At 38.0% G+C, this 15,591-nt stretch overlaps 1 protein-coding gene across 1 annotated transcript in view; it reads left to right on the forward strand.

Moving 5' to 3' along the window:
* The first annotated feature begins 10,643 nt into the window (after positions 1-10,643).
* The window catches only part of LOC138854198 (uncharacterized), a 141,953-nt gene continuing 137,005 nt past the window's right edge, over positions 10,644-15,591 (forward strand). Inside the window, exons 1-5 of the mRNA XM_070095991.1 lie at positions 10,644-10,887; positions 11,437-11,673; positions 11,847-12,052; positions 12,146-12,301; positions 12,426-12,556. Of these exons, the coding sequence (XP_069952092.1) occupies positions 10,690-10,887; positions 11,437-11,673; positions 11,847-12,052; positions 12,146-12,301; positions 12,426-12,556 (928 nt within the window). The 5' untranslated portion in view covers positions 10,644-10,689. The remainder of the gene's footprint in view (positions 10,888-11,436; positions 11,674-11,846; positions 12,053-12,145; positions 12,302-12,425; positions 12,557-15,591) is intronic.

Below are 15,591 nucleotides of genomic sequence, written 5' to 3' on the forward strand. Positions count from 1 at the left end.
ATATATATATATATATATATATATATATATATATATATATATATATATATATATATGTCGTGCTGAATATGTAAAACTGGTCAATTAGCAAGAACTCATTCAAAATTAAGTCCTTTCTGAATTTTTCTCTTATACGTTTAAAGATATATTGTTTTCCTTGATGTTAATGTAAAATTTTTTAATTTTGCAACAAAAGAATCTTAGAAAACTTACCTAACCTTATTATAACAAGAACAATTTATTTTAGCTTAACCCAACTAAATATGTTTTAAATTTGTTTACGATAATTTAATACTAAACAAACATAGTGAAATATATTTTTTTCGTTAGGTTCAGAATGATTTTGGCGAAATTATTGCATACACAAATTTTCGCTTGTCCTATATGGCAAGATGAGCGTTGCTATTTAAGCCAAGATCGCAAGTTCTGCCTATTCGGCACGACATATATATATATATATATATATATATATATATATATATATATATATATATATATATATATATATATATATATATATATATATATATATATATATATATATATATATATATATATATATATATATATATATATATATATATATATATATATATATTTGTATATATATATATATGCAAAACAACCACTCTGAAAGAATAGAGAAATTCCAAGCGCTTTCGTGACTACTCACATTATCAAGGAACTATGATAATGTGAGTAGTCACGAAAGCGCTTGGAATTTCTCTATTCTTTCAGAGTGGTTGTTTTGCATATTCTGAAATCACCTGTTTACTGTGATCTTATTGCATATATATATATATATATATACATATATATATATATATATATATATATATATATATATTAGAAGAAACTTAGTAAATCAAAGTATCGTAGATTAATAATCAGAAAGTGTATGGCATATGTAACGTTGTTGCTGGTGAGGCTGGAGGAAGCTCTGGTGTTTATCAGTCTTCGTGTTAGATGAAGATAAGGTGAGTTTTCTCTCCTACAGGCGTTGAAATAGTTTTTTTCTGCGTGGTGTCTTGAAGGTGTTAAGAGGTAATGTGTTCACAGCCGTCAGGAATGTCTCTCCTACATAAAGAATCAAGCTATTATAAGCTTTCTAGATCTTGAACCAAATAATATTCCTCAACTTTACTTTTGTGATCGCCTTACGTACGACTTATATTACTCGCAGTTATTAGTGTTTTTCTGTATGACTCTTAAGTAACATATAGAAAAAAAGTATTGAAAAGACATTTATTTCTAACGATCCTTACAAATACAGTAGTTATATATTCGAAATGATTACATTGTGAGTTTGATCGTTTTAATAATGCAGTAATAATTTGATACATTATGATGTTCAGATCAAAGACACTGATTAGGTTGTTCGAAATGCACATGCGTTCCGAACAGACTAATCATAAGGCTTAAGTACTACTTATATCAAGACCTAAAATAAAACTTAAGTCAGTATAGCTTGGGTAATTCATTAAAATCATAAGTACAATGACACAGGTTTAAAATAAAGAATTGGTAAATTCCAAATTTTTATCTAGGTTTTGAATTGGGATGTTAAAATCAAAGTATGAAAATTTACAGTCAGATGATATAATATTTATGTGAGATTTAATAGTTTTAGTATGTGTTTCTTAAGATATTAGTAAAACTGTTGGCAGCTGTGAAACACACACGTGGAATGTCAATATAACACTTGTTCTTGTGTTCTGTTGTAGTTCTCCAGATAGAATTTAAGTTCTGTCTAAATGTTTGTATGGAGTTTCCTATAGACACATACCACGAATGTTTCTTTGCAACACTCCCAAGTCCGACTGTATTAAAGTTTCGTACAATTTTAGATGACCAACAGTGAACGGATAGCGCCTTCGGAAGTTTATGGTAGTCATGTCGTTATTTTTCTTTACGGCTTCATGTGCGTCCAATGCGGGACAGGTCAGTGTAAGAATAAGGATGTGTTGGTCGCCTTGGAAGTGAATAAGTGGAGTTGACAAGTATATCGAGGTTTCGTGTTTGCATACTAAAGCAGAAAGAAGTAGTAGTAAACGGCAGTGGAACAGAACAGAAGGAAAGCGATTTAGAGACCAGTCACAAATGGCGTTCCACTGGGATCAGTGTTGATCACTGTTGATGTAAATGTGGAAATAAAAGCCATTGTATGTTCGATTACACAAAGATAACTGTTGTACAGGTGTCTTAATTATCAAGATAAGCAACATTATATATAATGGGTCAGCCCAGCACTGGGCTGTTAGGCCTACTATGTTCTTATGATTATTTGACGTTTACTGTTTCTTTTGTGAACTTATAACAGTGACATAATAACAGATCAAATCATTTATGTAATTATCAGTCGCAGGTGATTTACGAACATGATAAAAATTGGTAGGAAAAGGTTTCCGATACAGGGGATTAACTTTCTCGTTCTTCTCTTTGTATTTCCCAGCGCACTTGTCAGTTCTATAATATGGAGAACAAAAACTGAACTGAACAATCTAAACGATGCTTTACTAGCAATACGAAAATTTGAAGTATAACTTTGTACTGGGACTTCTATTATTTACACTTCTTGATAAGCCAAGAAGCTGTCTTGGCTGTAGATTACAGAATAGATATAAATGCTCTGGAAAACGTACAAAGGAGGATGACAAAGTTGATCCCATGTATCAGAAATCTTCCCTATGAGGACAGACTGAGGGCCCTGAATCTGCACTCTCTAGAAAGGCGTAGAATTAGGGGGGATATGATTGAAGTGTATAAATGAAAAACAGGAATTAATATAGGGGATGTAAACATCGTGCTAAAGATATCTAACATAGGACTCGCAGCAATGGCTTTAAATTGGAAAAATTCAGATTCAGGAAGGATATAGGAAAGCATTGATTTGGTAATAGAGTTGTGGACGAGTAGAACAAACTCCCGAGTACCGTCATAGACGCATAGACGTTGTGTAGTTTTAAAAATAGGTTGGACAAATACAGGAGTGGATGTGAGTTGGACCTGACTAGCTTGTGCTACTAGGTCGGATGCAGTGCTCCTCCCTAAAGTGACGTGTCTGACCTTACTAGGTCAAGGCATTGGTTTAAGCCGGTGGGAGAATTGGACTTGCCTCACATAGGCCAGTAGGCCTGTTGCAGTGTTCCTTCTCTTTTATGTTCTTATGAGCGGGTACGCAGTATATAGGCCAGAGGGAGGTCGGTAAATAAGGTGAATGCAAATTGAGAAAATCCTTTTAACTTTTTGTTCAGGCAGGTATGTTATACGCAGTTCTGAAATGAACGACTTAAACAGTGAGTTGTGTAATACATCGTAACACGCATAATCTGTATAATCTGTATAATAGTATCTGATAATAAAAACATTGTAAGCAATAACAAAAATAAATCAGTGTGAAGAATACACAGAAGAAAAACTTTCTCATTTTATATTGAACAAATAGTGATAGTACTAGGAGTTATATGGACGAGGTTACCTGAATATGCAGAAAATAGATATTATAGCAATAATCGAGACTCATACGAATGACCCAAAAATATGGTTTGACTCTAAATGTTGGAAGAAACTTGAACTACTGCCTCAAAAAGATTTGTTTAACAAAGTCACGGACAACTTATCTCTTGGAGACCAAATTTTCTTTTCACAGAAGGTGTTACCAAAGACACGAAATTTGTCTTGTTGCAGATTTCTGAAGGAAACGAAAAGCTGATCTTAGGCGTGAAATATCAACCCGCTTTATTAGAATCTATGGGAGCCATTTTTAATATAATACTGCTTATATCTGAAGATATGAAAATGTAATAACTGGAGATTTTAACTTCAGCCAAAATGGCGAATTATTGACTGGGAATCTAGTTAAGTGACTTCCTCGAGGCAGTCCGGGATTGCTTTTTAAAGCAGATTGTGGAAGAACCAATGAGAATAAATAACTTGCTTGACTTTATTCTGGTAAACAAGGAGGCAAACCCTTGTCAAAAAAAAAAAAGTGATAAACACAGTTAAACGAGACTATGAAATTCAAGCTACAAAGGAATTAAAGACAAACCCGAAAGGTTTTTCCCAAGTATATAAGAAAAATTATACGGAAGTTGGGTGTACTTTAAACTGTCTAGGGACGAGATTTTGACGATGAGAAAGAATTTGATAAATTTTTAACACTCATTTCATACTTGCTATTACAAATGGTTATAACTATGACCATAATTTTTAAAGGGGTGGACCGGCAAGCCAGCGGAAGGCCTCGGTCAGACGACCATAGGCTCCAACGGGGCGGGTCATCATCCCTCGTCATGAAATACCTCTCCTGTTTCCTGACGAACCTTACCTACCCTAACTCATTTCATGTTGGTCTTTTCATAAAATTCCAGTATTTAATTCTAGTGGACTTCGGGGAAAAATACTTAATATCACATATATTAGGGACATAATTATCAATGGAAAACAAATCTCTTGTCCCGACAAATATGCACGAGTCATTCTCGTGTATATTTTGAACGTTGACTTGATTACCCTCACCACCGCCAGTCACCATGAAAGGTTTCCTGACGCTGGTAAGAGGGTCTTGATCCATCAGATTGGACCTACCCTCCCCAGTAATCGATCCTGAATGAATGTCAGCAATAATAATAAATAATAATTGATGCGTCACTGCCCGATAATTTAAAATAAGGAAAATAATATTTGTAGTTCTACATGAAACTTTAAGGAACTGACGCGGAGAACTTCGTAAGAAAATGAACGGACTAATAGAGCAGGTTGTCACGCTGGAAGTGTAGGAAGCAAACACTTAAAAATACAGTCACCAGAACAAACACTGACTTACAGACTTTTCTCTGCAAGTAGAGCTTTATCAAGACTTGATAAAGCTCTGCCTAGAACCATGCGTCTTTAAATGATATTTGCTGGGCACGGTGTCATTTTTTTTAACACTGGAGTGAGTGTTTTATTATTGTATGGATTACATTTCGGGGATACATAAGGAAACGTGATTGTAGTGACATCATTGGGTCTCCTCCGCTTTTGAAGATATCTTTTTATATTCTGGTAAAAGTTTGTTTAGTGCAGTATGCCACTGCTACTGGTGTTGTTACACTGGTGAGCCAGTACTGTGTCAACACTGCAAAATTTGCGTACTCAGTCACTGCACTCCTGACCATGAAGCCTCTGCAGTAGCAGACCCACATAACATCGGAAGAGGCAACACCTCAGACGTGAGGTTGTTGGCAGAGATCAAGTGGCAGGTAGGTGCGCATAGCGAGTCCACAAGACGTGGTAGTTATTCTCAAAAATGGGATTGAAAGTCAGGAGGTAGGGAGGTGCAGACATCAAACCCACAAGAGGTGTTAGTGCCTGTCACAAGTGGGAGTGGGGTCAGGAGCCTGGGAAGTTGGGACAATTAACTATGAAGACGTGGCTGTACCTCACACAGGTTGGGGTGAGAGTCAGGAAGCAGGTAGGTGCAGGTAGGTGTCAGTGCCTCTCACAGGAGAGAGTGAGGGGCCACCAGGCGGTTGGTAGGGCACTCAACTCGATCCCCGGTACGGGTGGAAACAATGCGGTCTGCTACCTTAACACACGTGGTGTCCCTGTTCACCTAGCAGTAAGTAGGTATCTGGGTGTTAGCCAATTGGTGTGGGTCGTATCCTGGGGACAAAATTAACCTAATTTGCCCGAAATGCTCTGCTTAACAAGGGGTTTTCTATATAATATGTCGTTGTATCGGCTAAGTCTGTAAACGTTGTACATGTACGTACTTGTAGAAATTATTATTATTATTATTATTATTATTATTATTATTATTATTATTATTATTATTATTATTATTATTATTATTATTATTATTATTATCCAATCCACTAGAGGCGTCAGTGCATCTCCCAGGTGGGGGGTGGTAAGGATGGGCAGCTGGAGGTAGCAACAAGCAACCCTCGCACCCTGCATTACCTCCCAAGAATATAATTATGTGGAACATGAAAACAACATCTCCAGCAACAGCTCCTGCATTGTGTTTATTTTATTCAGTTGCTTCTCTTAAATTCTTAGTATAAATATCAACTTGCTGAAATTGCTTTCTTCTCCACTATAGGGACTGTTTTATTATTAACATTATTAGATACACAACATTGTGTAAGATATACAACATTGTATAAGAACTACCGTAGCTAACAACGTAAAATTTATATATTCTGCCATACTAATAACTCCCCCAACTGAATACCTCACTCATACAACCTCTGTAAATGACACTCACAATGTTATTTCCAGTAAATTCGGTATACAATTGTTATAAGAATTAGTGACAAGGATTTCATATTTCTGGGAACGTCCTAACTTATGCAGAGTATTTAGGTTAGTGTTATAGTAGTTTGAAACTGCAGTGCAATATTTTATTGTGTGGGTTTATAAGAATGTTGTGTTATAATTGTATTGTATCTTAACACTTTATACAAAACATTAGTAAAGCATATGTCAAGGTTAATACTGAAATAAATTGAAAATTTGAATATCTCATATATAGGAACCTAGTGTTGACAGTTTCTGTTCTGTGTGAATACTGATTTATTCTACACTGACAGGTTCTATTGATATATTGAATCATATAATAGTTAAGCTAAGCATAATTTTCATTAAATGAAGATATTTTCTAATAATTCTGGAGCAGTTTATCGATAAGAATCTTTTATCGGCCTTTAGTTTGGCAGAGTTCCTGAATAGGTTGAGTCAGAGACCTGAAGAAACCAACTCGTGGCAAAACATTTTCTTAATAAATGTCATGATCAGTGCATTTGTGGTTTTTACCTATAATGGAAGTGTGTTGCCTGGAACCAGCTTAAGAGATCATTCGAATAGTTGAATTTTGTTGGGTAATGAAAGGTTGTAGGTGATTAGCTGTTGTAGATCTCCATGTACGTATACCATAAGTGAGGAAATTATAGATTAGAGAGTAGTTCAGGGTGAGGAACGTTTGCAGTACATAGTGTATTTTTGAAAGAATACCCAGAGTATTGGAAATTTAGAAGTATGGATATTTATAAGAAACCTGTGCGAGACAGTGAACGGAAAAAGAAGCAGGTTTTCTTGCTATAACTTGAATGCCTCTTCTGAAAGGATTGAAACTTTTAAGGCTACTATAGTTAACTTAGAGTTAGGTTCTTATTGTTATTAGTAATTAGGTCCCAATTTGAAAATTAAATTTAAGGTTTTGGGATAATTTCTGTCCGATAACTTGAAAATGCCTCTTCTGGTTGGCTTCACACTTTCAAGGCTGTTGTATCTTGCTTAGAAAAACATTCGGATTCTGGTTGCACTTCTTGAGAGCCAAGTTGTCAATATTATAGCTTAGGACACTTGAGAGTGGCACTACTGAACAATTTCAAATTTATATCACTAATTCATCAAACTCCAAGAAAGATTCCCTTGCATTTTAATGTTATAAGTTGAAATTAATTTTTTTTTCTGAAGAAATTTTGTTAGTTTTCTGTGCGATAAATCGAGAATGACTCGTCTGATCGTCTTAAACCTTCAACTATTATGTATATTAGAAGAAGGCTTGAATTGGTTTTCAGCTGTACAGGTATTAATTTGCCAAGTTTACTGAATAAATTAGATTACTTTGCTTCAGAGGCTGGAGTTATGTGTTGCATCTCTCTCTCTTGACTACACAATAACCAAAACGTCTATTTTTGTAGAAAAGAAATTTTCAAGAAATTTATGTTCTCTTGTTTTTGGTAGACAATGGCAAAAGTCGACAAGTAGCTGAGAATCCTTTCAAATCATCGTTTTGTCCAAGGTTGGGATTTATCATGTACACAGGACTGAGCAAATACACAGTTTTATAAGGCAAACGAGCACCACGAGGTTAAGTTCCGAGAAGGATATACCACACATATGGTCACTGCAAGAACTTGTCACACATACGATCATATATTGCGAGATCAGGTCTGGTGAGGTCAGGTACTGGTGGGAGCAGGAGGTGGGGGTAAGGTGAGTTTGTGTTTGTTATAAGAATCGTGGACAACAGGTCCAGCCAACGTGTATATCCCACAGTTTTGATCCAAGTTCTTAGTGAGGTGAAACACTGCTGCTTCCAGAATTCTGCATCTGGTCTATCGTTCTCGTGGTGTGACAGCTGTGCTCGTCTCCAGTCAGTGACCATAGGATGAATGACTCACGAAATCGTAATGACACGATTGCAAACAAACCATACCACGGTAATTAGGTAATCCCTAAATCTTCAGCAGTGTGCAGCAGTAATTCTTTCAATAATTCGTAACTTGGTGACTAACGGCTCGATTTTTATGACCTTTATGACCTATAGATCCATTATATATATATATAAAATGTCGTGCCGAATAGGTAAAACTGGTCAATTAGCAAGAACTCATTTAAAATTAAGTCGTTTCTAAAATTTTCTCTTATACGTTTGAAGATATATTTTTTCATTTATGTTAATGTAAAAATAAATAATTTTGTAAGAATAGAACCTTAGAAAACTTATCTAACCTTATTATAACAAGCGCTATTTAATTTAGCATAATCCAAATAAATATATTTCAGATAAGTTTACAATAATTTAATAATAAACAAGCACAATGAAATATTTTTTTTGTTTACCTGGAGTTTACCTGGAGAGAGTTCCGGGGGTCAACGCCCCCGCGGCCCGGTCTGTGACCAGGCCTCCTTAGGTCAGTGTCCCAGGATGCGACCCACACCAGTCGACTAACACCCAGGTACCCATTTTACTGATGGGGAACATAGACAACAGGTTGAAAGAAACACGTCCAATGTTTCTACTCTGGCTGGGAATCGAACCCAGGCCCTCACCGTGTGAAGCGAGAGCGTTAACCACCAGGCCACCAGGGTTCAGAATGATTTTTGCGAAATTATTGCATATACAAATTTTCGCTTGTCTTATTTGGCAAGAAGAGCGTTGCTATTTAAGCCAAAATCGCAAGATTTACCTATTCAGCAAGAGGCGTGGAGTTACAAGATAAAGAATCACACATAAAGTGGGAGTTGTCACAGTTGCTCTTTGCTGATGACACTGTGCTCTTGGGTGATTCTGAAGAGAAGTTGCAGAGGTTGGTGGATGGATTTGGTAGGGTATGAAAAAGAAGAAAATTAAAAGTGAATACAGGAAAGAGTAAGGTTATGAGGATAACAAAAAGATTAGGTGATGAAAGATTGGATATCAGGTTGGAGGGAGAGAGTATGGACGAGGTGAATGTATTCTGATATTTGGGAGTGGACGTGTCAGCGGATGGGTTTATGAAAGATGAGGTGAATCATAGAATTGATAAGGGGAAAAGGGTGAGCGGTGCACTTAGGAGTCTGTGGAGACAAAGAACTTTGTCCTTGGAGGCAAAGAAGGGAATGTATGAGAGTATAGTTTTACCAACTCTCTTATATGGGTGTGAAACATGGGTGATGAATGTTGCAGTGAGGAGAAGGCTGGAGACAGTGGAGATGTCATGTCTGAGGGCAATGCGTGGTGTGAATATAATGCAGAGAATTCGTAGTTTGGAAGTTAGGAGGAGGTACGGGATTGCCAAAACTGTTGTCCAGAGGGCTGAGGAAGGGTTGTTGAGGTGGTTCGGACATGTAGAGAGAATGGAGCGAAACAGAATGACTTCAAGAGTGTATCAGTCTGTAGTGGAAGGAAGGCGGGGTAGGGGTCGGCCTAGGAAAGGTTGGAGAGAGGGGGTAAAGGAGGTTTTGTGTGCGAGGGGCTTGGACTTCCAGCAGGCATGCGTGAGCGTGTTTGATAGGAGTGAATGGAGACAAATGGTTTTTAATACTTGACGTGCTGTTGGAGTGTGAGCAAAGTAACATTTATGAAGGGATTCAGGGAAACCGGCAGGCCGGACTTGAGTCCTGGAGATGGGAAGTACATTGCCTGCACTCTGAAGGAGGGGTGTTAATGTTGCAGTTTAAAAACTGTAGTGTAAAGCACCCTTCTGGCAAAACAGTGATGGAGTGAATGATGGTGAAAGTTTTTCTTTATCGGGCCACCCTGCCTTGGTGGGAATCGGCCAGTGTGCTAATAAAATAATAAATATATATATGTCATGCTGAATAGGTAAATTGGTCGGATTAGCCAAGTTGCTGAGGCATTCTGATGTTTCAGACTGAGGGAGGGTTGACTGAGCAATTCCCTGAGTTTATGGAGCACTTCAGCCAGACTCTGTTGAGACATCTGCTGGCACTCATCGTACAGTAGATCGTCAACTCTTTGAGTGTGTATTCACTGTTGAAATTCAGTGTTCTCATATTTCACCATTCTTCATAACACTATTCTTGAAATGGTTATCTTGTGTTTAAATATGTGCATGGTACATGATTCTGGTGATGGAATACATCTAAATTAGTTTCATATCTGGTTTCTTTCCTCGTTTGACTGAGCTTTGACTGCACTAAGCTGGTTTATAGTGAGAATTGATACTAAAGGCTATAGAAAAATACCAACCTTTTTGTATTACGCGAACCTTCTTTGACGATTGAAAGAAAATTTCCAAGATAAATTAATCAACTCTTTTTCTACTTCTGAGTTCTCACAATCTGCATCTGTCATGTTTTCTTCGGTACTATTTCCATAACACTGCACATTATAATACTTTTCTTTTTTTAACCACAACAGGTGTAACAGCCAGACTATACTATGACCAGAAGAGTACAGAAACTTTAACTATGGACATTAATCAATCTGTCTCCTTCGGGAAGAGGAACGGTTGGTATGTTAGCAGAGGTGTTGCATTCCTGCTGGGGCTGGTCTTCGTGAGTGTTGTAGTGGCCACGGGACTTCTCGTTTACTACTACGCCCCGCATGTCAAGGAGTCAGGACAAGAGTCCCAGGACCTGAAAGACGACAGAGGACGTAGCCCACTAGTGAGTACCTGAATACCTTCAGGATTTCTGGCCTGAGTTTTTCCAGTGCAACTTAGTTTTGTTGCATATTCTCGCACCTGTGCTCCAGTCATGTAAATGTTACTGCTGGTACGCATGTAAGCTCGTTAGTCGTATATTAGTCAGAGAGTTCTGCTGAAGACTAAAAGTATCCAGATCATTGTCAAAGTTATTTCATGTTTTTTTTTTCCTCGAGCTATCAGCTATTAACTAAAATATTTGTCTTTCAGACAGTTCCTGGTAAGTTTATACATTATTACCTTTTCAAGGTTTGTCGCCTTTATAAGGTAGTGAAGAGCTCTTGAGTCATGAAATTTGAGCTACTCCGTCTTCCTCGGATAAAATTTAATTATCAGTCATTTTCCAAGAGATGTTTGAGCCTTACATGTTTAGAGCTTCCTCGTGAATATAATTGTACACACTTTTATCTTAAGAGGAATGTTAATGAGAGCTTCAAACGCATTAACTTTTTTTTTTTTAATATCTGAAAATATGGTTAAATATTTAGCTGTGTTAACTAATATCTTACAGCAACCTCCCACACACTCGCCTGTTGAGACATCTCCTGAAACACCATCTAAAGAGAAAATCAATGTAAGATTACCCAGAGCCCTCAAGCCTCTCCACTATATGGTCAAACTTCAACCTTTTATTAATGGCAACTTCAGCATCATGGGATACGTGGAGGTGGAGATGGAGGTTGTTGAGCCGACCTCCAACATTACTCTTCATATTAATGATATAATCACAAACAACGAAACCATCAAGGTATGTCTTGGAAAATATTGTTAAAGATAACAAAACTGTATAGAAACTTCTTTCACAGCTTTACATCATATAGATACGTAATCATGAGTGATTATAAAGAAAGATTAAAGAAAATAGTTGTATTGGGTCAGCAGTGCTGGAAATGCTCTTGATTTCGCCTTATAATTTTACAGTTGACACCTGATGATCGGATGGAACCCGAGATAAGGATTTTAAGGCATCTATATGACAAAGAACGAGAATTTTACATTGCCAAGTTAAACAAGGAGCTAAAGCCCGGCAAGAAATATGTTCTTTCCATGGAGTTCGTTGGTTACCTCAATGACAATCTCGTTGGCTTCTACAGATCTTCGTACTCGGATGAACATGGGAATGAAAAGTAAGATTAATTATCGTATAAGCATTTTAGTTAACTTACATTTGAACTCTCCATAATGAAAATACTTGCATTGTACTTTCCTGTTTTTTTTAGAAGGATTGCAGTGACTCAGTTCGAACCAACGGACGCCAGAAGAGCCTTTCCCTGTTTTGATGAACCTGCGTTGAAAGCCACTTACGAAGTTTTTCTGGCCAGGGAAGCTTCAATGTCCTCCCTTTCAAACATGCCAAAGTTTGAAACAATGCCAATGTAAGACAAAGGATTTTATTTTAAACGAGTTTTATGCTAAATTTAGCTTGTTAGTCATATACAGAACATAGGAAGTAAATGGTAAAAATATTATTTATATATTTACTTATTATTTCTTTCCCAGCGAGGGTCAAGATGGGTGGGTGTGGGACCACTTCAACACGAGCGTGCCCATGTCCACTTACCTGGTCGCCTTTGTCATCTCCGACTTCGCTAGCATGGAGTCCCACGACAACGATCACGTTATCTTCCGAGGTAGGTGTTGATGGAAAATTAATATTTTGTATAATTATGAATTTCGCACATCTGCCATGTGATAGAAACAGACACAAAAGTTGTATAATGCAATTCTTTATCGATAATGTGTATCTCTGACAGTGGGTTTCTTCACGTTAACGTAACTTGAAAAAGCAGACTGCGAGGGAGTAACCATGTGGATAAAGAATTGTATTATACTACATTTAGGTATATTTCCATTGTGTTGATATTTAATACCAACACTGTATCCAGTGTGTATGCTGAACTAATTGACTGTGTATTATCTGGTGCCCCAGCATGTGAGTCACTGAACATAAACATGTATATATATATATATATATATATATATATATATATATATATATATATATATATATATATATATATATATATATACACACACACACACAAACACTGATCTCTGGCTGAAGGAGACTCGAACCTACGAACTTTGGAACCTTGGAACAAGGTATGCAGTGCTATACCAATCTACCCACACTGGACAATACCTTGGCGTGCAGCTTGCGCTGCGCATTGATCCAAGGCAGCCAGCTTTCAGGGAGAAGGCTTACAGCTGTAAGCCTTCTCCTTGAAAGCTGGCTGCCTTCGATCAACGTGTAGCGCAAGCTGCACGCCAAGGTATTGTCCAGTGTGGATAGATTGGTATAGCACTGCGTACCTTGTTCTAAGGTTCGTAGGTTCGAGTCTCCTTCAGCCAGAGATCAGTGTTTGTGTATATTTCGCCTGCTCTTGCGAATTCCTTGCATATATGTATATATATATATATATATATATATATATATATATATATGCAAAAAAAACACTGAAAGAATAGAGAAATTCCAAGCGCTTACGTGACTACTCACATTATCAAGGAACAATGTTTTGCATATATATATATGTATATATATATATATATATATATATATATATATATATATATATATATATATATATATATATATATATATATATATATATATACAGTCGACCCTCAACTAAGGGCAGCATCAAGTAACGGCAATTTCGTCTAATGGCGCTTTTTGCAGTAGAAAAAATGCCTTAATTATCGGCGAAAAACTTAAACAACGACGTTCATCTGGAACATGTCATGTGCCCAGAGCGCGGCCTGAGTGGGCCCAGCCACTCCAAGACTCAGTGTGCCATTGTTTACAAGCTGTTGCGATCGGTTTCCACATGTGCCTCCCATACATTTTGGTTTATTCCACTGATTCTAGTGCTTGTAACTGCTAAATAAGCTACATGGGCCCCAAGAAAGCTTCTAGAGCCAGCCCTTTGGTAAAGGATGTGAGAAACACGATAGAATTAAAAAAAAAAGTTTGTAGAAATATTCGAAAGTGGTGGTGGTAGAGGGTGGTAGTGATGGTGGTAGAGGGTGGTAGTGATGATGGTAGTGATGGTGATAGAGGGTGGTAGTGATGGTGGTAGACGGTGGTAGTTATGGTGGTAGAGGGTGGTAGTGATGGTGGCAGAGGGTGGTAGTGATGGTGTTAGAGGGTGGTAGTGATGGTGGTAGAGGGTGGTAGTGATGGTGGTAGAAGGTGGTAGTGATGGTGGTAAAGGGTGATAGTGATGGTGGTAGAGGGTGGTACCGGTTGTGATGGTGGTAGAGGGTAATACTGGTTGTGAGGGTGGTAGAAGGTGGGAGTGATGGTGGTAGAGGGTGGTAGTGATGGTGGTAAAGGGTGGTCCAGTGATTCTCAAGCAGGTTCTAGTGGCATTAATAAACCAAGAAGGGAGGTAACCCCACCAAAGGACTTGGTTCCTGAAGTCTTTATCGAAGGGGATTCTCCTTCCAAGCAATAGACAATCCTGAATTTCCCCTGCTGCTGGCACATCACTCATCAACAACTCCACAATAAAGGTAAGTGGCATTTAATTATTGTTTATTTTGCATGTCCCATTCCTTTCCACATAAGTAAATGTATATTTCATGTAAAAATTTTTTTTTCAGACTTTGGGGGTGTCAGGAACGGATTAGTTTTATTTCCATTATTTCTTATGGGGAAAATTAACTGGACCAACGGCAATTTTGAGCAATGGCAAGCTCTCTGGAATGGATTAATGCAGTTGGTTGAGGGTCCACTGTACATATATATATATGCAAGGAATTCGCAAGAGCAGGCGAAATATACACAAACACTGATCTCTGGCCGAAGGAGACTCGAACCTACGAACCTTGGAACAAGGTACGCAGTGCTTTACCATTCTCACCACACTTGGCGCCTAGCACAATGCTAGACGTTGATCCAAGGCAGCCAGCTTTCAGGGAGAAGGCTTACAGCTTTTCATCTCATCCCCTGCATGCATCAGCCTTACTAGAGATTTCAACAATGAAAGGAATTCGCAAAAGCAGGCGAAATATACACAAACACTGACCTCTGGCCGAAGGAGACTCGAATCTAGGAACCTTGGAACAAGGTACGCAGTGCTTTACCATTCTCACCACACTGGACAATACTTTGGCGCCTAGCACAATGCTAGACGTTGATCCAAGGCAGCCAGCTTTCAGGGAGAAGGCTTACAGCTTTTCATCTCATCCCCTGCATGCATCAGCCTTACTAGAGATTTTAACAATGCAAGGAATTCGCAAGAGCAGGCGAAATATACGCAAACGCTGATCTCTGTCCGAAGGAGACTCGAACCTACGAACCTTGGAACAAGGTACGCAGTGCTTTACCATTCTCACCACACTGGACAATACCTTGGCGCCTAGCACAATGCTAGACGTTGATCCAAGGCAGCCAGCTTTCAGGCTTTTCATCTCATCTCCTGCATGCATCAGCATGGTGCCAAGGTATTGTCCAGTGTGGTAAAAATGGTAAAGCAATGCATACCTTGTTCCAAGGTTCGTAGGTTCGAATCTCCTTCGGCCAGAGATCAGTGTTTGTGTATATTTCGCTTGCTCTTGCGAATTCCTCGCATTGTTAAAATCTCTAGTAAGGCTGATGCATGCAGAGGATGAAATGAAAAGCTGTAAGCCTTCTCACTGAAAGCTGGCTGCCTTGGAT

This window comes from Cherax quadricarinatus, chromosome 52 (genome assembly GCF_038502225.1).
Source record: "Cherax quadricarinatus isolate ZL_2023a chromosome 52, ASM3850222v1, whole genome shotgun sequence".
NCBI classification, from domain to species: Eukaryota; Metazoa; Arthropoda; class Malacostraca; order Decapoda; family Parastacidae; genus Cherax; species Cherax quadricarinatus.